Genomic DNA, 19,231 nt, shown 5'->3' with positions numbered 1-19,231 from the left:
TGTATATTTCCAGCCACTAAATACTAAATCAATTCAAACCCCTATAACTACCTTCTCCTGTATATATCCTCAATAATTTAATAAGAATATTGAATGATATATCCATGGCCTGTCATTTTTAAGATCGCTGGCGAAAACTAAAACTTAAACTCAATTGACTCCACTCTTCACTTGTGGTCATACGGCCGTTTCCGTACCACACAACCACAATAAGCATTAAACTATTTTGATAAAACCCCATATTCTTCAAATTTTTAACTCCGTTGACCTTTTTTGACATCTTACTTCTCTTCTGCATACTTTGCTTATCAGTCTATATACATTTACTCTTGGTATTTTTGACTCCTGTAGCCAAGTTTGGGGTTTACCCTCTATTTTTAATGTTAAATTGACCCCTGATATTCTCCCCTATTCAGTTACGCCTTAGTCTCTATATTTACTTACAGTTCAAAGTAGGAATCATTCGGGATTCTATAAATTTGTCCTTATAATTTGTCTCTCTCAAAATTTCCTTCGATAGCCGAAAGTTGCGACTCACTTTTTATAAGATCATCTAAGCTTAAAACTATGATTGGGAAGCTATGGACGAGCATTCTAAGAATTAAAGTATGGAAACTTACAAGTGGACTCCACATTTTTATAACTCTATTGTTCTACATTCATTTAAGGCTTAAATCATGTGTTAATACCATACCGTTTTGTTGTATTAGTTCTTATTTACATGCTATTCTATGCGATATATAAGAGTGACTTTAAAAGTGCAAAAGAGGCGCAATAGCACACCGAATGTACTATTACGATTATGTAGAAGAATCCTTTTCATCATTCCGAGATTGCAAAGGTTGACCAAAAGTTGTTGGAAAGCTTGTAGTTCCATTGCTTCCACTAGATATATTTGTGGATCCCGAATTCGTAGTACCGGCAACATTACCATATAACCCATTTGTACCGGAACTTTGTGGAGTTGAAAGATTAGGCGGCAAATGTAAACTTAAGTTCGAATTGCCGAAAACACCTCCTAAATTGAAGAGATGATTGGTATTACTAGCACCAGTATCGTTTCTCCAAATTTGACTATTACTGGACACAGTTCTAGTGTGATGAGATTGACTTGGTTGTAACCCTCCAGTTGTAGATGCGATAACTGTTGACGTAGAGCTCGTGAGTTCATTGGGGTCATCTGTCCAAATACTCTTTGATGATGACGATGTGGGTGTCATGAAAAATGAAGAAGCACTTGTTGCACCGGCTGAATGGGTAGAATCCCCACCTGCATTGTTAAAGACAAAGTCATTTGTTGAATTAATCGATGGTGTAGTTAACTTATCAGTAGTGGAAGAAGGATTATTACCAAACATTGATAAATTATTTGCACTCCACATATTACTATTCCCTGTACCAGTAGCAAGACTGGCAGTTGTACTAATTGGAGTTCCTGTTAAAGTAGGACGAGCCATGATTGGAGAAGTATAATTATACAAAGAACTAGTACCACCGCCAATGGCGCTTGTACTTAAGTTCTGTGAATTGTATGCTAGATTAAAAGATTGTGCATCACCATTTGGTGATTGAATTTCAGTGGTATAGATCAGGTCATCATAAGGAAATCCAAGTGATTGAGATTGTGTAAGGCCTGGCGTAATATGCGTGTTTTGCTGACCTTGAAGTAACGCATACGATGAGTTATCAAACTGATTTGCACTTGTAGCTGTTGGGCCGAAATATTGATGGGTATCCACTTGTAATGTGGGAGGAGATTGATATGCTGACGATACCGGTTCAAGAATTGGTTCAAATGCAGATCTATATTGTTCTAAATTCATTTGATCGTACAATGGTTGAGATTGAAGTACTTGAGATTGCTGCTGTTGATTAACCAACAGAGACTGTAATTGATACTGATCAATGCTTTGATATTGCTGTAATGGTTGTGGATGCTCCAAATCTGAAATTTGGTCAATGGAATTATCAATTACATCAGCTTCAGGAGTGTACACTTGACTGTAATGACTGTAAAAGTTAGTTAAATTATTAGTTGTATTGGCATTAACTGGAGTAAAATTATTATTATTATTATTGGTATTACCTCCATCAACATTAACAGTTGATTTAACATTATTAACACTGTTAACTATGTTTTTGTTAGAAAATGCTTGTGCATAATTATCCTCCAGTGAAGGAGAAAAATTTCTCTTTGAAAGAGTTCCATACTTGACCTTTGGTAATGCATTCGCAAATCCTCCAAAGTCAATTGAAGCTTGATATTCTGTTAATTTAACAGGTTGATATTGTTTATCTTTATTTTGTTTTGCAATTTGTAATGATTGATGCATAGAAACATACTTTTTAATAGCGAGTTGAAAAGATTCTTTCCAATTATTCTCCAATGTTTGACAAGTATGAATTTCTCTCATAATTTCATCTTCCCAAGATGGTACAATCTCAAATAATTTCACTAAAGTATCAAGAATAACTTTATTAATACTTCCATCTTTATTAAAGAGAGTAGCATTATTAGCCAAGGCAGCTTGGACAGGTGCTGGGGATGGAGATGATGATGAAGGATTTGATTGTGCGACCAAATTTGTCACAGAATTATTTGCTGAATGATAATTAATTGATGGAGGGTGGCCCACAGAATCTTCGTTTGGTAAAGGTGAATTAATGATATCTACAAGTGGCTTTATTTGAGAAAGTAACACAGATAATTCTTTCTTTTCAATTTGTAAAGTCTTTGAATGTTCTTCTAGTAAATCATTTTCAACCTTGACATTCTTAATGGATTCTTCAGTTTTGGAAATTTCTTGTTGAATCTTCTTAATATCATTTTTTTCATTTTTTAGATGAATAGTATTTCTTTCAGTTAACTTTTTGACTTTTACTTGATACTCATCTAATTTTTTATGTAATAATTCAATGGAAGAACTTAATGCATTCTTTTGATTAATTAATTTTGATTTTTGAAAGGTCAACTTGTCCTTTGACTTTTCTAATGATTTAACATTCAGATCTTTCTTTGCTTTATTGTCTGTTTCTTCGTCATATTCTTGTTTATGAAGTTTATATTCTATCTGGAGACTATCTAATTCTTTTGTTAAAGATGCTTGATGATTTTTATATTCCAAATTAATTTTTATTACTTCATTTTGTAGAATACGTAAATAGTCATTTAAAATATCTGGATCAGAAATGTTTTGAATCTTTTCAACTGTAAGATTCTCCACTATTTCATTAGTTGCGTGATCGAAATCTTTACTATCAGTAATATTTGATGTATCAATATTTGTGGATGCAATAATGTTTTTAGTAAATGTTTCTTCAAAGGAATCTTGATTGAGCATTTCTTCATCGTTAGCGAATGAAAATTTAGGATCTTCTTTATCAAACGTTTGGATTAATACAAGTTTAGATTGAGATTTAAAATTGGTTATACTATTAATAGCTATAACTTCTATTTGATATAATTGTTTTGGTTCCAAGCTATTCAATTTACATGATGTACTAGTAATAGTGGCAACTTCTTGACCATTTATTACAATGACATAATATAAATTCTCACCTACAATTCTATCAATATCCCAATGTAATACTACACTAGTTTCATTAATAGAATCAATGTATACATTAGGACGATGAGGTATTTCAATACTTAAATCTTGAATGATCTCTTCTACTGGAGTTCTCAAGATCTGATAACATCGATAAAGTATCCAACATAGTGAGGGTATAAAAGTTATTAGGATTTGGATCATTATTTTACGTCAAAGTATGGTCCATAAACTTCTAGTTCTCATTCACTATTTCCTTCTACTGTGGTGTTCTACTTGAACCACCTTTTCTTCACAAAGGTCAAACAGATTTTTTCAGCTCGTTGCCTGTCCTGGAACGCAATTATTTTTGACAAATAGATTTGCAGTCACGTGAGCGCACTTGCCTCAAAATAAAAAGGGGACTGCAGCTATGACGGCTTTGGCGGTATTTGAAGATTCTCGGAGTTTAAATGTAAATAATATATGTTACATTAAGGGGTAAACAATTGTTGCTACTCGTCTGAGTGAAGAAGGTTTAATATTTAATTATTATTTAATTACATATTACTTATTTTGGTAATTAAGCATAATCTATTAATTTGTATTAAGTTAAACGATTTTCTAATAAATATAAAATAAAAATATATCTAATAAATAAAATGTATTATTTGGTTAATTAGTAAATTACTACCATTAATAATGAACGGCAGAATAATCTTCTTTGCATAGTTTGGCTCTGAGACCCTTACCAAACATATAGAAGGTATAAGGAATTAATATCATGGCCAAACAAATAAAGGCTAATAACCAACTAGCCCATTGCAAACCTAATCTATGATACATTTGAGTTATAAATAATGGGAATGCAGCACCACCAGCACTTCTTAAGAACACTTTAGTAGCTAATGCAGAAGCAGCATATTTGGCATAAGTATCAATGATATAGTTATTTAATGAATAATAAATTAAAACCATACCATAACCAAAGGCAATACCTGATGAAGCTGGTCCAACCCAAATAATATGTTTATATGATGTAGCCCCTAAAATAAATAAAGCAATGCATGGGAATGGAGATCCAATCATAGCTCCAATTAATCTATCTTCAGGAACTGGAGTTCTTCTCTTAGTCATAGCCATATACCTTTTTTCAAGAATTGGAGTTGTAGTTAATGCCAAACCTGCTCCAATCAAAATAGGAATGAACATCAAACCAATCTTGTTATCTTCAAAACCATATAATTCATTGAAAATGACAGGATAAGCAAAGAAAAATGCATAAAGCATGGCATAGATAAGAGCAACAAATGCACATACTAAATCCAAAACAGGCTCTTGAACAATAAATTTCAATGGTCTAATTAAGCAATCATTTATTAATTCCATGATTGATAATGGTGTAGCTTCTTGTTCTGTCATGATTTTATCATTACCAGTTTCTTTTCTTAATTTTTGAGCCCTCCTCTTTAATATAACTGGAGCATAAGTTTCGGGAATCGAAGCAACTATAAGCCACATAACACCTGCAAAAGCCATGTTCACCCAAATAATGAGATCAAATCTATGTGTACTTACACTTACGAAACCATTAACAATACCTCCTAATACTGGACCAGAATAAGGAGCAAAAGAAAAGAAAGCAATAGCTAATGATCTAGTTTCATTATGAATATCAACTAAACTTGCACCAACATTTGTTAAGGCAGAACTAGCAAACACACCACACAAGAAACGACATACTAATAAAGTACCGATATTTTTTGCAACTGCACAAGGAACGTTGAAAAGAACGTACAAACCAAATGAAATGAAATAAACAGGTCTTCTACCTATTTGTTCTGATAATGGAGCCCAAATTAATGGTCCAATACTAAAACCTAAAACCATCAAGGATACAGTTAAAGTTGATACTTCAGTTGAAACGCCAAATTTAGCATTAACTGTAGGTAATCCGGTAGCCAAACATGATGAACCATATGCAGCTGAAATAACAAATATAGATAAAATGATAGTATAAAGCCATTTCCAAGTCATAGACCAATTATGAGGATTTGCTGGATCATTTATAAGAAAAGTAACAAATTCAATATCTGGATCAAAATTATCGAATTTAGTTGCTATTTTCTTGAGATTAGTCCCGTGAACTTTTGTTTCATCTGTCGAACTAGATTCTTCATCGTATTCGTTAAGACTTTCACCAGATGCGACCGATGATGTTCGGGGACGACTAAGCTCTTTTCTTGCAATATTTGATTTTATTCTACCTAACTCTTGTAATGTCTGTACTGGGACTAAACCTGTACTAGTTTCTAGAGTATATTCTTCTGGAAAAATTGCAGCTTCCACTGGTGGAGCATTAACATCTCCAATAGGTACATCACTCGAAATACCTAAATCTTGTAATGATTTTGTTGTTTCCGTTCTAGTAATTCTTAAATTTCTTTCAGAACCAACACCACTAAATCTCGAATTTATAGGTGATATTTCAGATTGAGCATCAGTAGCTTCAAATTGTCTAGGAATGAATTCCTCTTCATCTTGAACACTACTCGATATAGAAATTTGATCAGGTCTACTCATAGTTTAAAATATGAATATGTGTATGAAAGAAACGTAAATTTAATATTAATGTTGTTATGTCTTTTTGACAATGAGATTGAGTCAATTACATATCGAAAACTCATAAATCAATTCAATCATAGTAGCGATTATATTTGCCTTTTATATAAATGACCACTCAGTCCACATTAGTAGCCGTTCCTCATCCCATAGCAATGACGTGCCTGGTTCGTCAGCTGCGAAAAAAGAAACGCCTTAAAAAAATAATTCTTACGTTTCCGGTTTTCCAGGCCAAATGCTTAGGAATGCATTTCGTACTTACTGCATTGCATTTGTTTATACTATGAATCTGTTCCGGACACCTGGCTATTGTCAAGGCTATGTGATTATCACTAATCAGGTCAAATAATTAGTTAATTAACGCAGAATTGTTAATGTTGGATTTTTTGACTACTGATTATACGACAAGTACTGAAAAGAAAATGTATAATAGAGAGAATGTTTAAAGAATTTAATTTGTAAATGATGTTGACCTATTCAAAACAAGAAGAAGCATAATGCAAGACCATTAGTTGGTTATGAATTTAGGCTATATATAAAGCATATAGTTGAAATTGTAAAGCCCATAAAACCAATACATAACCATTTAAAGAAACACAATTAGAATTAATTCGATTTAAAATTAAATTATAATGCACTATACTTGAACTGGGAATGCTCTTAATTATGTAAATAGTTCCTAAAATAGAATATATTTAAGATCTTCTGACTTACAGATATTCTATCTTTATTGCATTCCGTGGAAAAGTCAGCCCATATTGCAGGTTAGTCACCGGAATGATCGACGGAAAATCTAACCTGTAAAATTGTTTGCGCTTAAAGTTGGGCTTAAACTTTAGGTCTCCGGAACAGAACTGAGGTTGCAAACCTATAACCAGAATTAGCCAAAGTTAACCAAACTGAAGTAAGGGTGGAATATTGACGATATTCCCGAAGTTAATATATATGATTAGTAATTTCTGATATACAAAATTTTATGGAAAAGAGGGGAAGAGCGTTAATACATTAATATAAAACAAGACGACTATGGGAGAAGTATTACCCATTATACCATAATAACAAATCAAATCCCGTAGTATTGATATATGATTCGGTGCACAAGTTCCCATGTATCCGTCTCCCTATATTTAAAGTGTAATTTGGTAAAGCAAATATGTAGAGGGATTTAACTTAAAGAATATTGTTATATTGTGAATCATATAGTAGTTCATTGCTAATTTTTTGTATAGTGCGAAATAGGTTACCGAGCTCGGATAGATCAAAAAGATAAAATGAGTATAACCTGAATCGCACTAAAATGGTTTTCATTTACGGTTTGTACCTAATTTGAATGAAGGGTCAATGCTGTTAAACAATAACAACTATTCAGCAGGCAATCTTGTAGCCTTTAATTATGCTGGATTTGCTTGTATATCAATTGTTGTATTTCTATCATCAACACAACCATTTTATTTACTGGAAGTATTAGGAATCAATATTGATGATAAAATTGGTAGTACTATCGGAACTTTAGGATTTGCCGATGAATTAACTGCCATTATTTCAGCACCATTAATTGGAACTTTAGTAGATAAGATTAATTCCAAAGGTATTAGTGGAACTAAATTGATTCAAAGTTTAAGTTTCCTTGTGATTGCTATTAGTTTAATTGGCTATGGTACATTAAGTTCAAATGTTATACCAGATTTAATATTTTTCAGATGTTTATTCGCATTAGGAGTCACCAGTTGTATGAGTTTAGTGACGGTTCTTTTAAACGAATTAAGTAATTCTGATTTCAGCTTCAGAAAATTTGTATTCTGGAAAACAGTGCCTGATCTTCAATATCAAACTGATATTACTCCTACCACCAATAGAAGAAATGGGAAATATGCGGCTCTTATTGGTATTTCAACTGGTTTAGGAGCAATATTTGCTGTATCTAACTTTCTTACTTTACCAATTAAATTAGTTAATTGGTATCCAAGTTGGACCTTAAAGGATGGACTCAAGACTTCTTATAATTTAATTGCAGGTTATGCATTTCTTTCATTCCTCTTGTTGCATATATTTTTATATGACAAGAACAAACAGATTAATCAAATATCTCATGATGAATTATTAGGGGATAATGATGATGATAATGAAGATAATAATATTAAATTAAAACCTTCATATTTCGAACTATTACAAAGGGGGATAGAATTATCTAAAGAAAATCATAAAGTTCAATTATCTTATGTTGGAGCATTTGTTGCAAGATCAACTACAGTTGCTACATCAGTATTTATTCCTTTAATAGTTTATAATTATTACTATAAGCAAAAGTTATGTGATGTTACTGAATATCCCAATAAGAAGAATTGTTATGATGGATATATATTTGCAGCTATTTTAACTGGAGTTGCTCAAACTGTTGCATTGATCTCAGCACCAGTTTGGGGTTATTTAATAGATTTGAAATCGGTTGGAAAATTCAAAACTTTTTTATTTTCAGGTGTAATAGGATTAATTGGTAATTATGGATTATGTTTAACATCTTCAGGAGAAGAATTATATGATCCTCATACTTTTGGATGTTTTATGATGGTAAGTCTTATAGGAATTTCTCAAATAGGTATAATTATTACTAGTATGAGTTTACTTAGTACATCATCTGAAGATCCTAATCATATGGGATCTTTAAGTGGATTATATAGTTTAAGTGGAGGATTAGGGATTTTAATTATTACTAAATTGGGAGGTATGTTGAGTGATTCATGGATTCTTGCACCATTCTTTATTTTAGGAACTTTTAATTTGATCCTTATAGTACTTTGTCTAATTTGGAATAGAGATGAAAACAATGACTATAGAAGACTCGATGATTAAGACTATTTATTTATAATTTATTTATTTAAATATGTATAAACTACAACGAATGCAAAAAAAACAGGTTTAACGAATGACTATAAGAGCAATCTAATCATATACACCTAAATATGGGAATGATATTCATCACCGTAAATGCCTTCTTGTTGAATTGATTCTAAGAATGCAGCATTGGGAGAATGTTTAGTATCTGATACTAATTTGGTTACAGCACTAAGATCTGATCCTGTAATAGCTTCCATAAATGAACCAATTTCAATATTTTCATGATTACCTAATAATCCACCATAAGCTGTATGATTATATAATTTATTCTTAATAGCAGGAGAATTAGTATAAGCATAAATATTAACATCTACAGCAGAATGACCACGAGTAGTCCAACCAGTTTGAGATCTAAATGAAACAATATCATTTAAAACATATAATAATTCACCAGGATTATTAATTTGTTTCTTAATTAATTCAATTTCTGATTCTTTATAATTGGTAATACCCATATCCTTTTCTAAAATTTCTTCTTTAATGAATTTATCAACTTCTTGAGTATTGGCTTTATTCTTAAATGAAGCAAGTTTATGAGCTAAGAAATCTCCTGAATGTTGACTATTAGCTAAAATTTCTGGATACCATAAATAATCAGGATAATTTGGAGTAACTTGTCTTGCTGTAACTAAACCACCAGTTTCATGATCACTGGTAGAAATGGCAACTGTTTCAGTTTCGGTTTCATCAATAAATTTAATAACTTCTCTAAAAGCAGCATCATAAGCTAAAACTTCTCTAACTTGAGCAGCAGGATCATTATGATGACCAGCATGATCAATTCTTGAACCTTCAATTAATAAAAAGAAACCTTTATCGGAATCTTCAGTAGCCTTAGATAAAGCAGTTAAAGCAACTTTAACTTGTTCAGCTAATGATGGATAAACTTTAGAATCACGATCAATATCATAAGGAATATCAGTATCAGCCAATAAACCTAATAAAGGTAAAGTAACATTTTCACCTGATTGTAAAAGATCAAATTGTTCTCTATTACCAACATAACTCCAACCTCCATTAATTTGTGCTTCATCTATTAAATTTCTATTATCAGCACGACAACCACCTGGAATACTACGAGGATAAAAATGACATCTACCACCTCCTAAAATTAAATCAACTGATCTTCCTAATGGATATTCTCCTAATTGATGTTCAGCAATTAAATCTTCTTGAGATCTATAATCAACATGAGAACTGAAAGATGCTGGAGTTGCATCAGTAATTCTTGTTGTAACTACTAATCCTGTATAATACCCTTGTAATTTAAGAGCTTCTAATATAGTTCCACAAGGTTGTTTATTAGGATTAACTCCAATAGCTCCATTATAAGATTTTAAACCACAAGCAAAAGCAGTTGCACCAGCAGCAGAATCAGTTACTAAAGAATTACTTGATCTAGTTCTTGAAGATCCCACTAAATATTTATCAATAGTTAAAATATCATTTATTGGTAATTGATCTCTATATTGACGGAAAGATCTTGCAAGTGATAAAGATGCTGGACCCATCCCATCAGTTACCATAAAGATAATATTTTTCTTCTTTTGAGGATCAACTGTTGTTTGTGGGTTAGATGCATGAGCTGGTGTTGGATTATAAAATAATAAATATCCTATAATACCAATAGCTATAACATTAATAAAGTATGATATATAAGATTTAATACCTCCACATTTCTTAACTTTAGAGTTATATACACTTGAGCTATCACCCCCTAATAAAGGTTGGGTGTCTGTGCTTTTAGACATGATGCTTGGATGTAGTCGGAGTAGAGGAGAGATAGCAATAGGTGAGATTTATTTATTTTAGTGAACATCGCTGCCCACGCGCTTCTGTTATCGCTGGAGTTACGCGGTGTACTAATGTCTCTAATGGGAAGACTAGTATTAATACTGAGACTGAAGAATATGGGGGTTTGGTTATGTAACAAGAGTGTTGACAGAGGTTGAGTAAGTTAACAATTACTCTACGGAAGGGGTTGGTTAATGTAGTAGGTTTGACCAAATAGTATAGAGCTTTAGGATAGATAGTGAATTAATAGTATAATTGAAAGCGTATATATTTGATAGAGTATAAAAACCTAACTATTTCATAAAGGAGGAGGAATCCACCTTACTTAAATAGTTAGCGGAAATCAAGGAGTAGTGTATCGATACGATACACACATAATTGATATGAGGGAATATAAATGGTATAAAGATAAGTGACAATAAAGAGTATCAGTAGTAGTAGATACGACATACCAACTCCTGCGTGTAAGGCTTAATACATACAAATCCTGGCCGACTTGCCATTGAATGTAACGTTAAGGCAATTTCATTAGTAAGAGAATAACCCTGCATTTAGGGGTTTATTCGGGTCTAAATGATACTGTATAAATATACGGTGAATCCCATGAAATGTGGATATTTAGATTTATATAGAATTATGCAATATACAGAGAACGAAATAGACTTAACGTAAAAGACAAGTACGATTACTTGGCTAAAGTCGACCTGTAGCATCATCTTGGTGTTGGACCTCAGTAGATCCTATACTGCGCCAATTGGGCTAGGCACCAAGGTTGAGCTAAACTAGCTAGTTGAGCTAAAGCTCAATTACATCTGTTAGTGACTTTACGACGAAATAGGTTGCCACACGATATCATGCAGTACTGTATATAGATATAAACTCCCCAGTACTTACTCTCTAACACATCGCATTGCAGTTAATGAAACTCGTACAACCGATTTTTGCAGCTCTGAAACATAATAAAAGCAGCATATTTTGAATTTCGAAATTAAGGGATTAAACAATTACTTAGCCAGTTAAATACAAATGTCATACTTTCAGTATCAAATAGAACGCTCAGTCGACTTCTTCTTAAAATTTATAGATGATTCAATTCTAGACTATAACATTATGCAAGATGAGACAAGATTGAAGGACATGCTAACTGAATATGAAAATTTGAGCAATGATGAAAAAAACAATATATCTGAAGCCCGTCCCAAAAGTCATCCTTATGAAGAAGAGTTTCAAAAGTTATGCTTTATGTTAGGTGATTTCACAGTGCTTAAGAATAAAAGCTTATATTTTCACATTGATGAGGATTATGCTAGCTCTAAACAATTTACTGATGATTTGGCTCACATTGCCGAAGGAGCACATTCATTAATCGTTCTGAAAATCTATAAGGATTATAGTAGTTCCCACAGTAACGACTATCAAACTAAACTTAATGCCTTATTTAACAATATTTTTACGTTGTCGCTTACTTTTAATCTCGCTTTATCTACAAAAGAAGAAATTGATCCTACAAGCTTCCCACGGAGAAGAGAGACGCCAGATCATAGAGACGAAGATTTCACAGGTGGAAGTTTGTATGAGAAATATGTTGAAGTTTACCCTCTCATAAAGAAAGTTGATTCCAATAATATTATCGAATCGTTGTTGAATAATACGTTTATCTCCATTTCTGATTTGTTAAATATGGGTATAACATATAATGGTGTCAATCGGATAAACTGTATTGCTTCATGGTTCGAATTCTTTCTTTCTGCAAATGCACTTTATTTGCACAATCTTTCTTGTTTGTTCCAATGCTATGTGAATGAACTGAATTTATTTACAATTAGAAATTTGTTTGATAGCAGTAATAACTATCAGCAATATGTTGAAGCATATTTTGAGTTTGCAACCAATACGAAGATATCTGTTATGTATACAGCTGATCCATTGGGTAGTAGTTTAGAAGATGTTGAGACGTTTGAAGAACCATATGAGTCAAATGTCCATTTCCGAAAGATGATAAATGAAACTACTTATACATGCTTATTTGGAAATGTTGACATTGCATTTATCGTTAGTATTGATTCAATGATTATTTTTGAATTGGATGTGAACGTCAAACCCAAAACTGTCAAGTATGAGGACAGAGTCATTCGATTCATTAGTTGTACAATACATCATGTGTATGCAAAAGATTATAATTTTGCTTTAATTATTGCGGCGTTTGTCCTTACTAGAATCAAAGGTTTTGCAAACGAAGATGATAGAATTTATACGTATAAGAAATCACTACTAATGACAGAGACAGAGAATAATGATATTAACAAATTTAGGTATGATCTTGTTCAGGAATTATGGAAAGATAAATTTTCAATGTTTAATAAAAAGGACAATGCTTATGTCCACAATAAATGGGACGACTTAAAGATCAGTTCGAAGAACTTTAAATTTCTAACGACTTTCAGTCAATTTGAAGATCTTGATCCCAATGATTTCGAGGACATACAAGAACTAGGAGAAGAATTTGGCGGCTTTTCGAGGATGTTCAGAGTTCGACACACGGGAGCTAATAACACAATGGTGTTGAGAGTTTACGACATCAATTATTGTAAGCGGGTTCAAGGAGATACTGCAGACATCGAATTTCGAGTTAGTCTTTCTAAGCTAATAGAATGTTTCTGCCGTGCAGTGCGGGCGTATGTGCATGTTGGCAATGGTCCTACAGGGAAGTATGCCAGATATAATTTAAGATCACACCGATTTCCTTATATTCCGATACTATATAAATGTGGGTCTATCAAATTTGACGATTTATCAAATGTTTCAGGGTTCTATTGCCTTGAAGAGGACTTCGAGAATTTTATGTTGGAATCTAGAAGAAGAAAGGGGAAGATTGTACAATTAGCAGACGAATCGTTGGATAAGTTACATGAAGTCGGTCTTGTGATAGGCTCTCTTGATAAATCCAATATTATATATGATGGAAGTAAGATTATTTTTAATGATTTAAGTTTTGCAGGTATATTGGAATCTAGTCTGAGAGATGATGATCAAGATGAGGATGAGGATATCGTGAGAAGAGGTAGTTATTCGTTATATGACGAGGCGTCTTATATTTATGAAGCTATTGAACAAATATTTCTGGAAGCATAATTTGTATAGTTTTAATTAAGAAATTATTTATTGTGTCGGACAAATTAAGATAGGGTGTGAAACTTAAGAGTAAAATTTAGAATGTTACCCTAATCTACTTAGAAACTGTCTAACTCAATCTATTATTTTGATTTAACTTATAATTATTATATGAATGTATAAGTACTATATAGTTTACAAGCAGAACATACTTGTTTATTGAGATAAAACTATATAAGAGATGCAAGTATAAAAGTAGAGGACTTGTGTAAATATATAGTAATTTAGGATCTAATAATGTTGTGGGCAACTCAGAGATAAGGATAAAGGGCGGCTGAAGTACCGTAGGTGATACGTTATTGGAACATATCTATTTGCAACATATAGGCAAATAGGTCGTGTGCATGACAATGAACCTTCTATATAGCTTAGTTAGTATACCAGTATAATAAATAATTGATAGTTACAATCTTATTCGCAATTTGTTTTTGAATCTTTTAATGGCAGCATGTCTATCCTGGAGAGATTCTAGTCTTTTCAATACAAAACTGGCTATGACTAAGGCAGATGTATAATGTGATTGATTTATATTTAATTTTGTTGTTCTGCACTTTATGGAATTGAGATCATGTTTTATTGAATTTGGATCATCCAGCAAAAAAATATCCATCAATAATAAGCTGTCACGATCAATTAAGAAACACGTCAGCGACAGCCCAAATAACAGTTGATATGTTATTTGGCTGAATATCAGAATGACGTTTTCGTGCATGTTAAACGGAGGTTCAAATGGAATGTTATTAATTCGTTCTGTAACACTGGTAATTACATTTCTTTTGAATTCTATTGTAACCTTCTCTTCTGCTAACTGAATGTAACAATCTGGTTTGACTCGACACCCCAGGTCACTGTCTTTTATTGAATTTTCGTATAATATAGGAACTTTAAAGAGTTCAAGGAGTAAACGGAGATAAAATGATTCTGAAGCTTTAACGAGGTCGTTCTCACTGACGATGTAGATTGGATTCAGAAATATTGGCGTCAAAAAGTCGACATCTGTTAACATGAAAATAGGAATTTTCAAACTATTTACAATTCTTGAAAGGTAGGAATCTTGAATTGGTGTTTTTGTAATTGGAAAAATTTTTGAATAATGATTATATAGTTTTGTAGTTGGTTTATTTATATGTCCCACTCTTTCTCCTACTCTGGAGGTTTGATTAAAATTGAAAATTATGGACAAATAAAAAATATTCTTTAATAATGTTTTAACTTGGTCAATAGAAAAATTTAAACCTTCCTGATAGGGCCTGTAGTGGTCGTTCACACTTCTTACTATGGAATCTCTTCCAATGCGAATAATATAGTTTATGTCTTTGGAAAATGCAACAGATTCTATATAATCCAGCTGTAATCTCTCTATTGAACTTTTTCCTTTCATTACTCTGAAATCAGCAATCAAGAAGCATAATAATTGATATTGACCGTCATTTTGACCATGTCTTGGGCCAATATTAAGTCTTTGATTATCGTCTAAAGCTCTGTATCTTTCATTCATTTCAGCTAAAGCACTTCGATCTTCCATAATATCAACTTGAAGGTACAGTCTCCTTCCAAGTATGTTCAAGAAATGACGAACTGAATCTTCTATCAAAGTGTCAAAAGTTATATTCATGTTTGATATTACGACTTGTAAAAGCTGCTAAACGCCATGTTGCGAAATTTTTTTTGCTACAATGTGCACAGGTCATATACTTTTGTCTTTTAACTACTAACAATGACCGTTAACGCGCATTCACAGATGAGTTTGTTTCCGATTTGTGCCAAATGTGAGAAAAGTAGTGAACAAGAAACACCATGTTGCTGAGAAATATACTATGAAAGTTGTTGAAGAAATAGTTATTGAACAACACACACATCAACAGGGTAAGGTACTATCTTCACTGTCTAATTACTTCTTCACTCCATTACTGACTCTAATCCACTAGTCTCCTACTGACTTCACTAGTGTCCCCCCCACAGTATTGCAAAAAGTGAATTTTACCTGCACCCAAATAGGTAAACAAACATTTTGTGCGCGTGAGCCAACACTAACATAGTTAACATAGTTAGCACTTCACTAACCTAGTTAACACACAGTTAACACTTCACTTACACAGTTAACGCTTCGCTTACATAGTTAACACACAGTTACGCTTCACTAAGTTGGCAAACCGGCTACAGTAAATTAAATGTACTAATAGTAAATAAGATTACACACAGTATATTAACACTACCTACATTATTTCTCTTCTCTAAAACTCATCAACAATAACAGCATCTTCACTAGTAATATCTTCAGCAATAAGTTTACCTATAGACAAGTCCATAATTGAGAGTCCCACGATCTTTTGAAGTATCACGTTACTAGGTGAAGTATACTTTGAAGCATCTTTTAACTCTAAATTATACAATTCAACAATATCTATTAATTGTGATTCAGAGATATCAGCTTGAATTAGTTCACCAGCTTCTTGTAATGTATGCTCCTTAGAGTCAACAATAATACTTGTATCTTTAAATTCACTCTTAATGAAATCTAAATCTAACTCTATCATATTTGGCTTGTAAGATCCTATCAATGATATAAATTTAGGATACCTACTATCCTTATTAATATATGAATTCTTAATTACTGCATTAGTAGATGGAGTACACCCAAATATTATAGAACTATTTTGAATATGAGGTACAAATTCTAAATCATCATCATCATTATACAGATAACTATTGAATTGTACCAGGGGAAATTCAGATTTCAAATTAGTTGCTAAGATCTCAGCATTCTTTAAAGTTCTATTCATAATATTTACTGATGTAATTGATTCCTTATATATTATTAAGGTTAATTTTAGATGCCAGTAAGCTTGAGGTCCAACCCCAAATACTGTTAATTCCGGTAAAATTTTTGACTCATTATATTTTATAACTTTACTTAATCCTAATGTACTTGCTAATGCAGTTCTAAATGCAGTAGAAGTATTTGCATTCATAATGGCTCTTGCTGATCCTGTAATCTCATCTAAAATTAACATACATCCTTGAAACCCTAATCCTTTGGAATTATTCCCAGGTCCACCACTTATAACTTTAATCCCCACTTCAGATGGTGAGATACATGGCATGAATAAATGTGTAGTATCTGAATTTGCATTATTTGATAACTGTACAACTCTTGGTGGGATAATCTTTTCAGGATTTGCAGCATAAACTGCAAGTCCAGAGAGCAAAGCAGGTTGAAACTTTTCAAGGATCGTATTACAATCCAAGTGCTTCTCTAAATACTTCTTTACGGCCTTATCTGATATGACTTTCATTGGTACTGGTTGATTTAGTTGAAACCTGGGGAAATCAGAAAGTGAAAAAAAAAATGTTATACCGACGAAGGACACTCGCTCCGATTCCGCTCGCTTGTTATAACCCTAATTGTGTAATCGTCAATAATCGTTAATTTCGTTATAATATATAATCTATGTAGAGTTTCTATAGAATTAGTCTTAGACTTTGGCTATCAGTACTTCATGACTCCAATCATCTTGTTCTTTTTGATTATGGGAGGTTAATTGTTTAACATAAGATTCTCGAAAAGTCTTGATCTTCTTTAAAATATCAATACCTTCTTTATTCTGAGGCTCTCCAATTAATTCATTTAAAACAATTTCCTCTAATTTGTTGACTACTGAATAATGCGTCAATCTTACATTTTCATCATTAGCTGCATAATTCAAATTAGAGATTTGATGTTTTATGGAAATTTTCTTTAAAGTTGATAATGTAGGAGATCTAGAATTAGTTGACAATTCTTGAGATATCTTATTTTGAAATATATCATGATTGCTAACTTCAAGAAATAATGTTTGTAGTTGATTTAATTCTGATCTGTGTGTCTCGAGAATCTTAGATAATATGCTTTTATTGTTTTCAGTAGAAGATTCCCAAATTAAGAATGAAGATTGTAAGTTACCCAATTCTTCAATATAATGAGAAGAATCGTAATCCTTACCATATTCTAGTTCAAATCTCCATACAATTCTCTCATAAAATGGTGATAATTTCTTTAATTGTATTAATGGGTAATAAGAGGAATGAAAATATTGTTTTAAATTCATTTCAATATGTGATTGTTTCTTTAAATCATGATATTTCTTTAATAATATAATATTAAACTGAACTTGATGTATTGGATTATCCCATTTCTTAACTAATTGAACAATATCTATTGGACTCTTATCTAAATGTTTGAAATTTGGATTTAATATTATATCCGTCAAACATTTAAATGATAATTTATTTTGTGAATATAAAATTTCCATCAAGTCAAACAATTTCTTTTCTTGATTAACTGATTTAATAAAATTTGATAATTCATGTAAAGTCATTTGAGATAAGTTGATATTCAATTTATTGGATATACTAGATACTTTTATCCCTAATAACAAACTACTAACATATTGACTTGTTAAATCAGTACTTGTAGTATTTACAATGCTAGGAGGAATAAAATCTTCTGGTTTAAATTGTTCAGCGGCAGAACCCTTAGTTAAATTATTGAATAATGAAGGTTTATAATTGTTAGGTGGTGGAGATCCCTTTGGTGATAATAAGTTTAAAGCATCAGCCAAAATAACATTCACATTTTCATTTTTATTATTTTTATGATTACTAGAGAGGTACCGCACAAGAGCAGTCAATGAGCTCTTCATCGGATGAATCTTTGACATTAGTATAGGGTATAACTTAATGGATAGTAGTAGTATAATCGTCAAGGCTTGATGATCATGTTAGTAAGTTTTTGCTCAGATAATCGGTAGAGCGTACACGACCCGTCGCTTAGTGTACTTTTTCCATTTCTGCGGCATGGGTTTTATTTTCCTGGCTCAATTCGGTACTAATTGGGGAGGTAGAGGAGAGAGAGAATGGGGGAGAAGATGATCTAGATTTGGATATAATTAATTACGAGGTTTAACGACGATTATTGGACGAGACAATTGAGGAGATATTAGGGGGTTAATAGCAGAGTTGTAGGGATAGTAAGATGATTAGCAATCAAAAAATTATTAGTCTTGCTACTAAGTCTAATTAACATGGTTGCTTTGTATTGTTGTAAAGCCACGACAGCAGCAATCTTTGTTGACCGTTGAGAAGAAGAAGTTGAAGGAGATGTGGAATGGACACTATCTGTATGGTACGGCACGAAATTTTGATGTAAGGTTTACTATTACAATTACTATTTCTACTTAACT

At 32.2% G+C, this 19,231-nt stretch overlaps 8 protein-coding genes across 8 annotated transcripts; 2 read left to right on the top strand and 6 right to left on the bottom strand. All coding sequences in view use genetic code 12, as the record gives it.

The window, feature by feature from the left end:
• Positions 1 to 632: 632 nt before the first annotated feature.
• On the bottom strand, positions 633 to 4,070 carry RJT21DRAFT_117863 (uncharacterized protein). The gene has a single exon (XM_064880859.1). The coding sequence runs from the start codon at positions 3,750 to 3,752 to the stop codon at positions 801 to 803; it is 2,952 nt and encodes a 983-aa protein (XP_064741544.1). The 5' UTR covers positions 3,753 to 4,070; the 3' UTR covers positions 633 to 800.
• On the bottom strand, positions 4,071 to 6,228 carry TPO3 (spermine transporter). Its single transcript, XM_064880858.1, has one exon. It carries the CDS (start codon positions 6,108 to 6,110, stop codon positions 4,224 to 4,226), a length of 1,887 nt encoding a protein of 628 aa, XP_064741543.1. The 5' UTR covers positions 6,111 to 6,228; the 3' UTR covers positions 4,071 to 4,223.
• A 903-nt stretch (positions 6,229 to 7,131) lies between these two features.
• Positions 7,132 to 9,051, top strand: RJT21DRAFT_15487 (uncharacterized protein). Its single transcript, XM_064883486.1, has one exon. The coding sequence runs from the start codon at positions 7,491 to 7,493 to the stop codon at positions 8,997 to 8,999; it is 1,509 nt and encodes a 502-aa protein (XP_064741542.1). The 5' UTR covers positions 7,132 to 7,490; the 3' UTR covers positions 9,000 to 9,051.
• A 52-nt stretch (positions 9,052 to 9,103) lies between these two features.
• Positions 9,104 to 10,795, bottom strand: RJT21DRAFT_129459 (alkaline phosphatase; the record flags this gene model as incomplete). Its single annotated transcript, XM_064882962.1, has 1 exon — positions 9,104 to 10,795. The coding sequence occupies one exon, from the start codon at positions 10,793 to 10,795 to the stop codon at positions 9,104 to 9,106; it is 1,692 nt and encodes a 563-aa protein (XP_064741541.1).
• Positions 10,796 to 12,898: 2,103 nt separating this feature from the next.
• Positions 12,899 to 13,973, top strand: RJT21DRAFT_117858 (uncharacterized protein; the record flags this gene model as incomplete). The annotated part of the gene is made up of 1 exon (XM_064880857.1): positions 12,899 to 13,973. The coding sequence occupies exon 1, from the start codon at positions 12,906 to 12,908 to the stop codon at positions 13,968 to 13,970; it is 1,065 nt and encodes a 354-aa protein (XP_064741540.1). The 5' UTR covers positions 12,899 to 12,905.
• Positions 13,974 to 14,121: 148 nt separating this feature from the next.
• Positions 14,122 to 15,409, bottom strand: RJT21DRAFT_117855 (uncharacterized protein). Its single transcript, XM_064880856.1, has one exon. It carries the CDS (start codon positions 15,388 to 15,390, stop codon positions 14,413 to 14,415), a length of 978 nt encoding a protein of 325 aa, XP_064741539.1. The 5' UTR covers positions 15,391 to 15,409; the 3' UTR covers positions 14,122 to 14,412.
• Positions 15,410 to 16,179: 770 nt separating this feature from the next.
• Positions 16,180 to 17,353, bottom strand: RJT21DRAFT_15477 (uncharacterized protein). Its single transcript, XM_064883484.1, has one exon. The coding sequence runs from the start codon at positions 17,303 to 17,305 to the stop codon at positions 16,244 to 16,246; it is 1,062 nt and encodes a 353-aa protein (XP_064741538.1). The 5' UTR covers positions 17,306 to 17,353; the 3' UTR covers positions 16,180 to 16,243.
• Positions 17,354 to 17,485: 132 nt separating this feature from the next.
• Positions 17,486 to 18,709, bottom strand: RJT21DRAFT_4742 (uncharacterized protein; the record flags this gene model as incomplete). Its single annotated transcript, XM_064884713.1, has 1 exon — positions 17,486 to 18,709. The coding sequence occupies one exon, from the start codon at positions 18,707 to 18,709 to the stop codon at positions 17,486 to 17,488; it is 1,224 nt and encodes a 407-aa protein (XP_064741537.1).
• Positions 18,710 to 19,231: the final 522 nt, after the last annotated feature.

Source organism: Scheffersomyces amazonensis (assembly GCF_036850825.1).
Source record: "Scheffersomyces amazonensis strain UFMG-HMD-26.3 chromosome Unknown RJT21scaffold_1, whole genome shotgun sequence".
Lineage (NCBI taxonomy): Eukaryota > Fungi > Ascomycota > Pichiomycetes > Serinales > Debaryomycetaceae > Scheffersomyces > Scheffersomyces amazonensis.
This window is presented reverse-complemented; position numbering and strand designations above follow the sequence as displayed.